The 13,161-nt window shown below is 35.3% G+C and overlaps 1 protein-coding gene across 6 annotated transcripts in view; it reads left to right on the top strand.

Annotated features, from left to right (window-relative positions):
* Positions 1 to 6: 6 nt before the first annotated feature.
* Positions 7 to 13,161, top strand: part of CEP135 (centrosomal protein 135) — a 33,954-nt gene continuing 20,799 nt past the window's right edge. For 5 of the 6 annotated variants that reach the window (XM_019614835.2, XM_019614831.2, XM_019614829.2 and 2 more), the window contains exons 1-11: positions 7 to 196; positions 1,889 to 2,023; positions 2,916 to 3,106; positions 3,426 to 3,593; positions 5,258 to 5,399; positions 6,948 to 7,032; positions 7,870 to 7,995; positions 9,610 to 9,825; positions 10,395 to 10,460; positions 11,440 to 11,590; positions 12,570 to 12,763. In XM_019614835.2, coding sequence (XP_019470380.1) covers positions 1,911 to 2,023; positions 2,916 to 3,106; positions 3,426 to 3,593; positions 5,258 to 5,399; positions 6,948 to 7,032; positions 7,870 to 7,995; positions 9,610 to 9,825; positions 10,395 to 10,460; positions 11,440 to 11,590; positions 12,570 to 12,763 — 1,452 coding nt within the window. In that variant the 5' untranslated portion in view covers positions 7 to 196; positions 1,889 to 1,910. Of the gene's footprint in view, positions 197 to 1,869; positions 2,024 to 2,915; positions 3,107 to 3,425; positions 3,594 to 5,257; positions 5,400 to 6,947; positions 7,033 to 7,869; positions 7,996 to 9,609; positions 9,826 to 10,394; positions 10,461 to 11,439; positions 11,591 to 12,569; positions 12,764 to 13,161 lie in introns of all 6 variants that reach the window. The other variant, XM_019614830.2, reaches the window with a different exon arrangement.

Here is a 13,161-nt window from a genome sequence, read left to right as displayed (position 1 = left end):
GCCTTACGCGGGCTGTTGGGGCTCCTGCCGCAGAACCGGCCGCTGCCGCCCGATGCGCTCTGACCGCGGGGAGCGCGGGTTGGCCCGGCAGCCGCTGGGCTCTCGTTCTGTCCTGGCTCTGCCTATGCCTAGGTGACACGTCTCGGCGTCTCCTCCGTGGTTTACCCTGGAAGAATTTACCTTCAGCAGCGTGTCGGTAAGGCTGAGCCGGAGGGAGGGCGGCGAGGAGAGGAGTAAGGGCGGGGCAGGTGGGCGCAGAGCGGGCCGGCAGCAGCGCGGTGTTCGTGTGCCTCGCCACACGGCGATCTGATCCTGCTGCTCACGCTTTTTTATTTGTAAACGTGGTCGCTATCAGAGGCACGGGATACTGAGTTGGCTTGAGCTCAGGCTGTACTGAAGCTGTACTGCCGCTCTTACATGCGTTTTGTATCTCCAGAAAACCGTGTTTTCCTGATGAAGAGGTTATTGAAGGCTTAGTGATGTGATAAGCTCTAGGAACAGGCCTTGAGTTTAGGATGTGATATTTGTGCTGTGGTTATCTGTAAGGGCTGGGTTTGGAATTACTGGCACATAATGTCTTTCTAATTCTATTCTCCTGTGTGAAAGATTGTACAAAGGTTATTGTCCTTAAAGAATCTACTGTCTGGCAAGCACTCTGAAGCAACAACCCCCAGCTCTTCTGGTTATTTTAATTCCTTTACATCTTTCGGACCTACACCACAAATGACCTAACCCATTTCTTGGACTAATTTTGTTATCAAATGTGTCTCCAGGGAATGTAAGATAATACTTTCTCTTGTTTAATTAAAGTGGTAATAATGAATTGATCTGAATTTCTCAATCTTAAGGAAGCAGAAAGGCGTGACAGTGATTCATCCTAAAAGTTCTTGGTATCTCTTAATCCTAGAGTACATTTAAGAATGACACCTCACTTAAATGTTGGTTTCAGTGATTTAACAATATCCTGTATCCACTTTTTGGTCATACTGGAGCACAAACAAGCATTGTTACTGGAGAAAAGCTTTACTCCCTTACTTGCTGTAAAGCAGTTTTATTCTTGCTGTTACTGTGAAACTCTCTCACGGTGATTAGTGGAAAAATCCTTTTTCTTAACAAAACATATGCTCTTAAATCAAGCAGATGAACAAATGCAATTAATTTTTTAACTCATCTAGTTCTTAAGGAGAAGATGAGCTTGAATTATCACATTACTTCTGTAATAAGATGGATCTGTGAGACAGGATCTTGTTACAGTAACACAATCACTGCTGTCCCAAATTCAAGAATGCTTAACATTAAAGTAGAAATATAAGTACTGCCTTGTAAATTCTAAAAACAAGATTTAGATATGAAAGATAAAAAGTATATAGGTTTTTCTTGGAACAATCTGGATTATGAAAGATGCTACCCTGATGGCTGATTCAAGAAATCAGAAACTACTTCTTTGTCATCTTTATAGAGAGATCTTTTCACAGTGCAGGTCTGGAAAGAAAACTCATGTGTTTGTACTCTTAAAATCATAGACTTGTGGAATGGCTTATGTTGGAAGGGGCCTGAAGTTTCATACAGTTCAACCCCCTTATGTGCAGGGTTGCCACTCACTAGATCACACTCCCCATCCAACCTGGCCTTGAATGCTTTCTGATGTTAGGAAATGCTCAGAGATAAACAATTAATTGGCAAGGCAAATATTTTAAAAAATATATGTAAATATGTTGAAAACTTTTTGGTTGCCTTATGATTCTGTTTTAGTTTACCTAAATTCTCAGAGTATGCTTATGTATTATGCAATAAATTTCTTTTCCATTACTAGTTTCTGTGTTATTCCTGCTGTAAGAGACAAGTGCTGTAACAGATGATATTTTGCAGATGTCCTTTTTTTCCTCAGTTTTACAATAGCTGTGTTTACAATGACAACAGCAGCGGAGCGGAAGTTTGTTAACCTCAGGAAACGTCTGGATCAGCTGGGCTATCGGCAGCCCTTGGGAGTGGAGAGTTTACCTTTGGTGGAAAAGCTTTTTAGGTATTCCAAAAGAGATTCTTTATTAATTAAAAAACAAAACAAACAAACACATTGTATTCGTTTAGTAGATATTGTTTGATTTTTTTATTTTTTATGTGAGGGAAAATAGTTAGCCTAAAGATTATTTTCAAACAATCTTATTTCAAGGCTAACATTTGGTTTCAGCATATGATAAAGTCAAGTGGGTTTGCTTAGGTTATAAGAACATCTTAAGATTTATTTTAAATTGGTTATATTGTTAAGATAGTTTCTAAGGATCTACAGTCAAGGGAAAGTCAATTTTCTAACCTTACCAGTTAGCCAAAACAGTTGTTGCTGATAATTAGAAGACATGCTTATAGTTGGTTGTGTACTAATCCCCATTGTCTCTATCTGAGCATAAAACATTCACAACTCCATTGTTTGTTATTCCATTTAAAGAAGTTTAAGTTTGCTGTCTTTGCTGTTGCACAGGATAATAATAGAAGAAAAATAAACTTTCTTGTCACCTTCTTAACGTTTCTGATGTTTCGTGGCTTTGATGCAATAGGAACATAATAATTTCCATAGTAATCTAGTTATATCTGGCTAAACATGCAAAAAAAAATTGGTTCTAGTAATAGTTAATGTCTAATGCATATAGAAGCAAGTGAGTTTATTGAATTATCAGTTGTAAATTTCTCCATATCTTTATTTTGTGTATTTCTCCCGTCCTTTCCTATATACTTTTTTTAAGCAAATGATTTCTGTCTTTGTATTTTTCTTACTTTAATGTTCTCTTTGTTTTTCTTGCAACTTAAGTGTTCTACATCTAACGTGGTCTGGTTTTGTTTCTAAGGTTTTAATAAATATTTGAAGCAATGGTTTAGAGGGTGATAATGTTCTGAACTTGTCTGTTGGTCCTTGATTCTAGTGACCTTGTTCATACAACAGAGAGCCTCCGCAGTGCAAAGTTATCTGCTGGAAAAATTGAAAAAGAATGCAGCAATTATGATGCTATTATAGAACCGTATAAAACTGAGAATGCAAAACTTACCAGGGAAAATAATGAGCTGCATTTGGAAATATTAAAACTGAAAGAGCAATCTGATCGTCATATTAAAGGTAATATGAAAATTATGAGACTTCTTAAAAATTCTTCAGTGTCAAAAGTGTGGACAAATCTGTAGATTCATTTATCTGTAGTTCTACTTATAAGTGGTCATTAATTTTGATTAAGGCTCATGTGAAGATATTCCTTTTGTAATTAAAAAAATATATATTAGTGCTTATGTGTACATCTATAGGTATACATCTGTAGGTATATGTAAACTTGCCAATGGGTATTCACAAACTTTACGTTATGGGAAAAGAATATACGTATCATTTGCATACCTATTTTAGTGAATAAAAAAGATAAAATTGCTCTTTCTCTCCCTTGAAGACTTGAAAGCCAGCTTAAGGAGTGTTGAAAATGAAGCAGCTGACTTGAAATTCCTCAATAACCAGTATGTGCATAAAATTAAACTGCTAGAAAAAGAGAGCAAAGCCAAGACTGAAAAAATTCAGCAGCTTCAGGAGAAGAATCTGCAAGCGGTTGTGCAAACTCCTGGTGAGTGAAAATAATCCCAGGTAATGTTTCTCTTGGCTTTTTTTTCTTTCTTTTTTTGGCTCTTCAGAATATACATATATTTTTTCCACGTAGGAAGAGAAATTACTGAAGTAAAATAACATCGTCTAATAGAATGACATTAACTTTTGAGACTTTGGGCTCTGAATTCAGTCTTCCTCTCTGTATGGAAGAAATTTCATCAATTGTGCTGTGGACAAATTTGTATACAACTTGAATTCATTAGAATTAAAGCATTTATTGAATTAAAGCGTGGCTGAAAGGCACAGTTGCTCAGTGGCTTTTATTTCCATTTTTTAATGCTACTCCTAATCTAGTCCTTTTTTTTTAATATATGCATGAGTGTTTTGATAGCTAACTGATGCTATGTAAGTGAGTAATTCAGATTTTTATTAAACAAGATCAAAAAATAGCAAGATGCAAACTACATCTGCAGGCAAAAAGTCCAACCTTCTGAAAGCATACAGCTTTAAAAGATTTTTTTTTTTACTAACTTCAGATGCTAAGGATATTACTGTTGGGTTAATTACTTCTTGCATTGTTTCAATTTTTCTTCATTTTGTTTCAAATTAAGGGCGATAACAGAAAGCGTACTGTAAAATTAATTATTTCCTTCAAAGTCATTTGATGTTACCCATCTTTTTGGCATCTGAGAGAAATAATAATGTAGTGGGGAGAAAAAAAAATCATACTTTTTCATACCTTTCTATATTCTATGTTCTTTGCATCAAAGATGCTGTTACACTTCTGCTGCCTTCCCTCATACTTAACTACTTTCCACCAGTCCTACAAGATTTTTCCATGCTGTAGCATCAAAAACTTCACATACTTATTTGTTTGATGGAGAGTAATTTTTCCCTCTGTAAAATATATTTTGCTTTTTTAAAATATAATGCTACTATGCAACCAAATGACCTACTTTGCTCGATATGTTTATGATACAAGTGGTAGTAGAATAGAAGGAAAAGGAATACTTGTAAACGTCACAGAAGTTAAGCTAGTCATGAAATGGCTCTCAAATTTGAAAACAAAATGTTTTTTGTGATCTTTTACCTTAACTTTTTTTTAGTTGTTTTCATGAACTGCTAGGGGAACTGGTTAACAGTGCCAAATGACCACTGCTTTTGTATCCTTTCCTTTGTTAGTAAATCTACTCCTTTCCTTTCTCCTTAATTCCCCTGTTTTCTGTCTTGTTGCTTTCTCTCTCTGTTGCTGAACGCGCATTTGTTTTCTTTAAAAAGCCAAAGGCTTTATTTGAGCCATTATTATTAAACATACATTAAATATAATAAATAAAATCTTAATGCATATAGATAGTGTTTAAGCTGGAAGGAAGGTAAATCAGTTACAGATTCAGCAGGTTCAAGCTGTGGACTATTTTGAGACTTAAGCACTGGAGCAAATGACTTGTACTAGACTTCGTGTATTTCCTTATTTTAAAACTGAACTTCAGCAAAACCAGTGCTATCTGCAGGAATGATGTCTAGATTGTACAAATTTTATTAACTTATTTCACTCAGGTTAAAATGATGCTTTATATCAGTTCGGAAAGAGTGGAATAAATATAGAATTGCACTTTGTATAAAAGGTGAAGACTCTCTTGCTTTAACATCATGTAATAGCTATTGGACTTCGGGCTTTTTCAGGTGGCAGAAAAAGAAACATCCCATTCAGGCGTCAACGCATGCAGATAGACCAGCCTGTCCCTCCATCAGCTGTTAGTGCCTATCCAGTGCCTCAGCCAGAGGACCCATACATTGCAGACCTTCTTCAGGTGGCTGACAATCGGTAATCTAAAGAATTTTTACATGTTAAAGTTAGGTGTAAAATATCTGCTGCTGTGACTTCAACACCTCCTTCTGCCTTTCAAATTTGCCCGAGGTAAAAGGTTTCATGATGTTTTGAGAACTTTATAGTTCTTAAATAGGATTTTACTTAGCGATTGACCTTGCTGCTTCTGTTGAAGTTGCAATGATATTTAATACGCTACTTATATCCTTAAGAGATTTATGTTAAGATTTCTCTACAGGATTTACTCTTGCACTGAATGTTAAGTAAGGGATTCTGGAAAAAAACTAGACATAACATTTTGTGCAGGAGGAAACTGATCTTTTGTGTTTATAGTGGAAGGCTAGCACTTATGTAATACTATTTTTGGCTTGGAAACCTACATTACAAAAAGTTCAATACAATTTTTCTTATTCTGAGTATGCCTGTAAGTGGATTTACTTGATAAGGTTTTGTTAGTGAGGAAGCTGCACGGGTGGCCTTTGTGAGAGGAGATCAAGGGCTGTTCTGTTCCAGACACAGCTGCCCTCAGCTGGCTCCAAAATGAGCCCACCGATAGCCAGAGCTGAGCCCATCAGCCAAACTAATGGTGCTTCTGTGAAAGTATACTTGAGAACAAGTTAAAAAAAAAAAAGGCAGCTATTAGAGGGAGGACAAGTGGATATGCTCTGAAAGAGGCTGCAGTCTGTGGAAAGAAAAGCCACACTGGAACAGGCTCCTGGCAAGACCTGTGGCCCATGGACAGGAGCACATACTAGGGCAGATTTTATGGCAGGAACTGTGAGGTGGGGCACCCATGCTGCAGCTGTCTATTTTAGAAGGACTGTAATCCTTGGAGAGGATGCATGCTGAAGCAGTTTTTAAAGAACAATGTCCTATTTTTTGCTGGGATGGAATGAATTGTCTTCCTAGTCACTAGTATGGTGCTGTCTTCTGGATTTAAGATGAGAACAATGTTGGTAACACCATTGTTCTAATTGTTGCTAAGCAGTGCTTACACAGAGCCAAGGACATACCAGCTTCCTATGCTGCCCTGCCAGTGAGGAGCTGGGAGGGGACAGCACTAGGACAGCTGATCCAGACTGGCCAAAGGGATGTCCCATACCCTTTGGTGACATGCTGAACAATAAAGCTAGGGGAGTTGGCTGTGGGGGGCAACTTCTTGAGGACAGGAGGTAGAATAGTGGGGAATGAAGGGGTGAGGTTGAGCCTAGGAAATGGAGGTGGGTGGAAGATGGTCTTGATTTGTCTTTGTTTCTTATCATCCTACTCAATTGCTAACAAATTAATTTTCCTCAAGTCTTTATCCCACTGTCCTTTTCAGGAGATGGAGTGAGCGGTTGAGTGAGGGTCTGACAGCAAGGCAAGATTGGCCTGCCACAGTATCTCAAACAATAGCTTCTATATTAATATTTTGTATCAGCAAAACAGTTTTCTTTTTGGTGAAATATTTCCATTCAGGAGCAAAGAGAAAATAACAGCATTCAATTATTGTGCATGGAGGGCTCATTCGTGAATCTACATGAACAGTATATTGCTATGTTTCAGAATACAAGAACTTCAGTCAGAAGTGACACAGTTAAAGGAAAAACTAGAGATATCAGAAAATGGAAAGAAGAATTACAGCAAGCAGGTATGTTTACATTTATTTCACTATTTTGTTTTCTTTTTTTGTTTTAATTATTTGTAATAGCCTTGATTATAATTTTATTTTTATTTTAACCTTGTAGGTGTTATAAAATGCAATTAGTTATTCTAATTCTTTCTTTCCTCTATGCTGTTTTGAATTTATAGCTTTGAAGACAGCAGCAACATTAAAATGTTACTCCACTTCCTTAGCTTATAGATTTACCTATTTAGAAGTTACATTAAATAAACAGTAGTTGATGATTATAAGCTCAATTTTTTGTACATCTAGGGTTTTTTTAGTGTAGAAATATCCACTGGTTAAAATTAATTTGATCCACAGATATATTAGAATAATTTTTTATTGTTTGGACTGGTTATATTTCATTTTTATTTTTCAGAGGTTAATTCATGGACAGCAGATCTTACAGCTCTTTAATTAGATTGGATCAAAAAGACAGTACAATACGTATAAATGAGGGAATTGCATCAGGTGTTTGTGTCTTGATGTATCTTTCAATATCTGAGGAGTAGTGGACACATCTTTTCAGTCACATCTTGGTGAATTAAATTCTTTGGTTGCTCTCCAAAAGAATAATCAGCTAGGACTTGTTCCATTTTGTTGTTGTTGGTTCTTTTCTCTCCCATAAATTTTATTTGTTTAGTTTTATTTCAGAGAAATCGCTTTGTTCAGAAAAATGCGGAATTCAAGAAAATTGAATACTAAATTTAAAAATTTAATTGTTAGAGACATCTCTTCTTACTGAGCGCTACATAGGAGCATACCAGAACAAAGGTACTGTTAAGTGCTGTCGAAGATGATGAAGGTTTTCTTTCTTCAAAGGTTGAGCTTAGAGACAAAGAAATAGAACGCCTAATGCTAGCAGTGGATGGTGGTCGTTCTCATGAAGTTTCTCTGGAATCAAGAAGTAAAAGTAATGAGAAACTTATTGCTCAGTTAAATTTGCAGGTAATGAATGAATTGCTGTTGATTAGTCAAAATAAGAAATAATAGCAATTAAAAAACAATCCACAAACAACTTTTAGATCTTCTTTCAAAAAGAAAATTCAGTATTAGATAAAAATCAATAAATTTAACTTACTTTGCTTTTTAGGTGGTGAGTTTCTTGTCTAAAGAAATTTCTTGTTTTAAGAGCCTGTTTTTTGTATAGAATTTAATGTATGCACATCTGTTTATACTAATCAGAGTATTCAGGAAATTTCTGTATGATACAGTGTTTTGACTGAGTTTGAAATTACTTATTTTATTTTAAAAATGTATATGTGTACATTCTATTTATGTCTTTGGAACTAACTCTGGTATATATACTTACCAAAAAGTCTGCAAGTAATCTCATCAGATAGTGGGAAATCCTCTTAATTCCAATGGTCCTCACCTTTATTGCAACACAGACTTGTAAGAAAATAATAAGGTTAGGAATAAGGATGTTGTGTTTACTGTGCATGTTAGCATGCATACATTATTCGTCTCAGATTTCTGAATCTAAATAAGGCACACTGGAGTACAGATGAAGTATAGTCTATCTCTGAATTTATACTATGTATTTACCATGTGGATACTGATTGTGTATCATATACAGGGTCACAGAGAGCCAGGCTGCAGAGCTCATTAACTTCAGTGGTTCAGTGATGCAAAAATATGGTATGAGCTATGACTTGTAAGCAGTACTGCTGTTTTCAAGTGATCCTGAATTAGTAAGTTGTGCTGTAGATAAATTGATCATACAAAGTGAGCTCAGGCTTCTATACTATATTTTCAGAGCTGCATAAAGCAGATTTGGGGCCATCAAGGCTATTTATTCAGGCGTAGTGCCAATCTACCACTTTTAATCTCTGACAGTAAATGGATCGATTCTGTATAGTAGCATTTACAACCATAAAAAGACCCAGACTGTGTTCTGTGCCTAGAACTGAACTTCTTTCTGGAGTACTGAGGAAAGTTACGTGGAATTGGAAGTGCAGCACCTCTGATAGGTTGAGATATTTATTTTTCTTCTTACTCTGCCTCTCTTAACTATAATTGCATGGAATAGCATGATGGTAAAAACAGTGTTTCTGGAATGTTGTGTTTAAGATGCTGACGTGTTGAAGGCAAGATAGGTCTTGGGAACGTGATCTGTAAATCTTCCTTTTCTATGAAAGAGTTAACAGTGAATCCAAGCCTAGCAAGTATACTGGATAGATAGAAGGAAGGAACTGTCTTCAAATCTTGTGAAATCTGGGGAAACACTGAGTGCGCTGAGTTTGCTGGACTGGTGCCCAAGACAGGTTTCTGTGCAGATATCTGCTTTTTAGTACATTGTTTTCAGGATAAACATTGGATTTTTGAGCCTATGTAAAGATCAGTGTAGTAATTAATTCTTTCACCATGCGCATTTGTAAAAATAATATTTTTGCACGTTGATATTTATTGTTTTCTAAGAACATGAAGTCTAGACATTATTAACAGGATATCACTTTTAATATATAGATACAGCGATAGCAGACACTCCTCCTTATCTTCTAAAATATACTACCTAGTTAAATAATATATATTAAAGTTGTAATGAAAAATATCTTTTAGGTTGAATATCTTCAGCAGTCAAACAAAGAACTTGAAAATCGCATTCAAGACCTCTTGGACACAAAAAAAAATGTGACTAGTGAGGTAGTGCACTTAAGCAATAAAAATGAAGAACTCTGTCAAGAACTGAATGAAATAGACCATTTGGCACAGCAGTTGGAAAGACATAAGGAAATTGTGCTTGAAACTGCAGATAAAGAAATAGGAGAAGCAAAGGTAATCAGTGTTTTACGGGTAGGATCTTCTAAGCTCTTAGATGAAATTTCTCTAATTTGCCTCAATTTTGACTTTTTTTAGCTGCAGTAGGATACCTAAAGGAACGTTGAAAATATTTTTTCTGGTTTACGTAGTCATATACGTAATTTCTCACTAAAAGATTAATTACAGCAGTTACGTCTTATTACCGTGTTAGGTGAGATTAATTCAATTAAGGGGCAGTCTGTCTTCCTTTTTCTGTTAGCTCAGTATAAAACAAAATTCAGAGGTATTTAAACTATTGATACGTAATAGATGTTTGCAACAGTGAGGAGTGTATGGATAGTTTTTTTGTGAGGAGTCATGGAGTGATTCATTTAGTTGTTTTGTTCAAAATCAGTGTTTATGGCTAAAGTGTTATGCACATTCAATTAATAGGAGCTTTAATGTATGTGTGAACCTAAAATTTTGCAGTTTACAGGAACTAATTATACTTTGTTTCTTAAAATCCAATCTCCTTAATTTTTATAACAAAGGAATTGGTGTTTTGAATACGTAACTTTAAAAATAAAGTTTGTTTTGGTTGACAGAAGGAAATTGAAAGAAAGGATATTGAAATACAGAATCTTGAAGACACAATAACGAGGCTTAAGTCAGTAAGTAAAAATTCTTCCAGTTTAAATTTTCTTTGTAATACTTTTATCATACTGCCGTTCATGTTTCTTTCATAAAAATCAGCAGTGCTTCATTATTTTTTAAGTGAAACTTCTGTAGTATCTCAAAATTCTATCAAACTAATGTAATACATGTAAGAGCTGAAGAAGCTACATCATGTTGTGAAAATAAATGGAAAGAAATCTCTGTAGGCCGCATGCTTTACTATCCTTACTATACATTTTGTTATTTTTCTTGCTATTGGAAGTTTAATTGCCATGACATGATCATTTTTACTAAAATTTAATAATGATATCCAAAGAGGTTTTAATATAGGATCTACTTTGTCTCTTAATATATGAATAATTACACATTACTTTCCTAGTCAGAAGCAAAGCTTAATAGCCCTCACGGCAGTATGACCCATTCCTGAACCATCTATTTTCAGTGTGTAATAAGCTGTGTGCTGGTTGCATGCAATGTTTTGTTTTAGTGTTTCTAGTGAACTTGAAAACATGAAAATATTTTTAGAGCACCAAATTATAGGAAATATTAAGTGCTATTTGGCATATTAGCTGCAGGATTGAGTTGATTGAGATACAGCATTATGATCTCGTTTAACATCAACAATATTACTTAGTTCCATTTAAAAATATTTCTTGATTTAGTTACTACTTTTTCCCGTGTTTACATCTCACTGTACTTCTGGTTTGGTTTCTTGGAGTTAGCGGCTGAATTAAACAAGTGTGAGTCTTGTTTGTTTCACTGCTGATTGCTAACTGTGTCAGAAGTAATGCTTAAATCAGTAAGAGTTGTTGCCTAATGGCAACAATATTCAGTTAAAATGTTACATAAAACATCAGGATTACATGAAAGTAAACAGTGTTGAATATTAGTGGCTTAACAAAATGTTAGGTAATTAACTTTTCTTCCGATGTCTCCATTGGCACTTCTAAATTTTTGTAATATTTGTTACTTTAGGAGTTGTGCTCATGTCGTCGACAGAATGAGAGATTGAGTGAAGAACTCTTTGGAAAAGCAGATGATAAAGAGAATCTCGAACTACTGCTAAACCAGCTTGAACAAGAGAAACAGAGGCTGACAGAAAAAACAGAGAACTTTGAAATAAAAGGTAAATGATAAAATGTAGATTCCTGCAAATTATCTTCCTTTAATTTTTGAAATAGAATGTCTTATATGTTTAAGATACAATTAATAACACTGAGGGACTAAAAGCACTAATAGATAAATGAAAAAAGTAGTCTATAGGTCCTCAATCATTATTTAAGTGAAATATTTTATCTCAAAAGCATGTTTAAAAATTCAGCTTTCACAGTTGAATTGTAGTCCCACATGGCATCCTAATAGTAATAAGGCAGTTTCTTACAAAGTAATTTCTTTTATCCCATACTGTTTTTATCCAGTCTTTCTGAGTGAGTGACTTCAGACTGTTTCTTAAGACTTTTGTCCAGACCTTAAAAACCTCCACAGGCAGAGATTCCTCAGTCTTGTTAGGCAACTACTTCCAAAATTTAGTTATGCTCAATGTAGAAATGTTTTCTTTCTATTGCTTGTAAAAATAGCTTGATAGATTGCTTTCCCTTGTTTACCCACACCTGTGAAGAAACTGGTTCCATCTTGCCTGTAAACTCCTTGGTATTGTCTGCAGCTCTGAAGGCCCTCATGAGCTGTTTTATAGGCTGAACAAACCCTGTTCCTTCAGCCATTCCTCACAGGGCAAGTATTCTGCTACTAGACTAGTTTGGAGGCCCTTCCTGCACTCACCCAAGTTTATCAAGATCCTTCCTGTACTGCAAGGAACAAAACTGGATACAGTATTGTAAATGTGACCTAATAAGCCCTAAGTAAAAGGAAATAATCACATCTCTTGGTCTCCATCTCCACTGACGCAGTCCACTCTACTGCTAGTCCTCAACTGGTTCCAAAGCACACTGCTGATTCATGTGTAGGCAGTGATAAACCAGGATCCCTGCATTGATTTCAGCAGATCCTGTGCCCAGGCAGTTACTGGATGTTAGTCCATTCCTAATGCAAATGTCTCTGATGAAATTAAGCTTTCTTTGCAGTTGTTTTTATTTCTCTTTCTGCAGAACGGGAACTTGTCCTAGAAATAGAAAGAATGAGATTAGAATACGGTATAGCTCTAGGAGACAAATCTCCATCTCGTCTAGATGCGTTTGTCAAAACTTTAGAAGATGACAGAGATTATTATAAAAGAGAACTAGAGTATCTTCAAAAAATGATAAAACGAAGACCTAGCCCAAGTCGTAGGACTCCTGAGAAGGTAACATTCCTATTGTCAATACAGGCTGGAAAAATTATGGAGTACTGTAGATGATGTAAGGAGTTACCAAATATATTTTCAATAGCAATAAATGTTTTTACTTTTTTAGATTGCATTCTTAGCATAAAAATTAACTTAGAATAATTTCAGTGAGCTTGTTTTTTGTTTCTCTCTTCACATTTTACAGTAGTGTTGATTTATATATTGATCAATTTGTGTAAAATAAATGGATATTAAAGAAACAACATTTGAAGTATTGTTACCTGGTTTGCTTTTTCTGGTTAACAGTTTGTTCTCATGGTTAAATTATACTAGTCATGCCACGTTTCTTGGAATTAAAATGTATTATGTATGTTTTTCATATATTGCTAATCATGTGAGTTCTTTCTTTCTTGTAA

The sequence above is a fragment of the Meleagris gallopavo genome, chromosome 4 (assembly GCF_000146605.3).
Source record: "Meleagris gallopavo isolate NT-WF06-2002-E0010 breed Aviagen turkey brand Nicholas breeding stock chromosome 4, Turkey_5.1, whole genome shotgun sequence".
Lineage (NCBI taxonomy): Eukaryota > Metazoa > Chordata > Aves > Galliformes > Phasianidae > Meleagris > Meleagris gallopavo.
The sequence above is the reverse complement of the archived record's forward strand: the minus strand, read 5'-3'. Positions and strand labels throughout refer to the sequence as shown.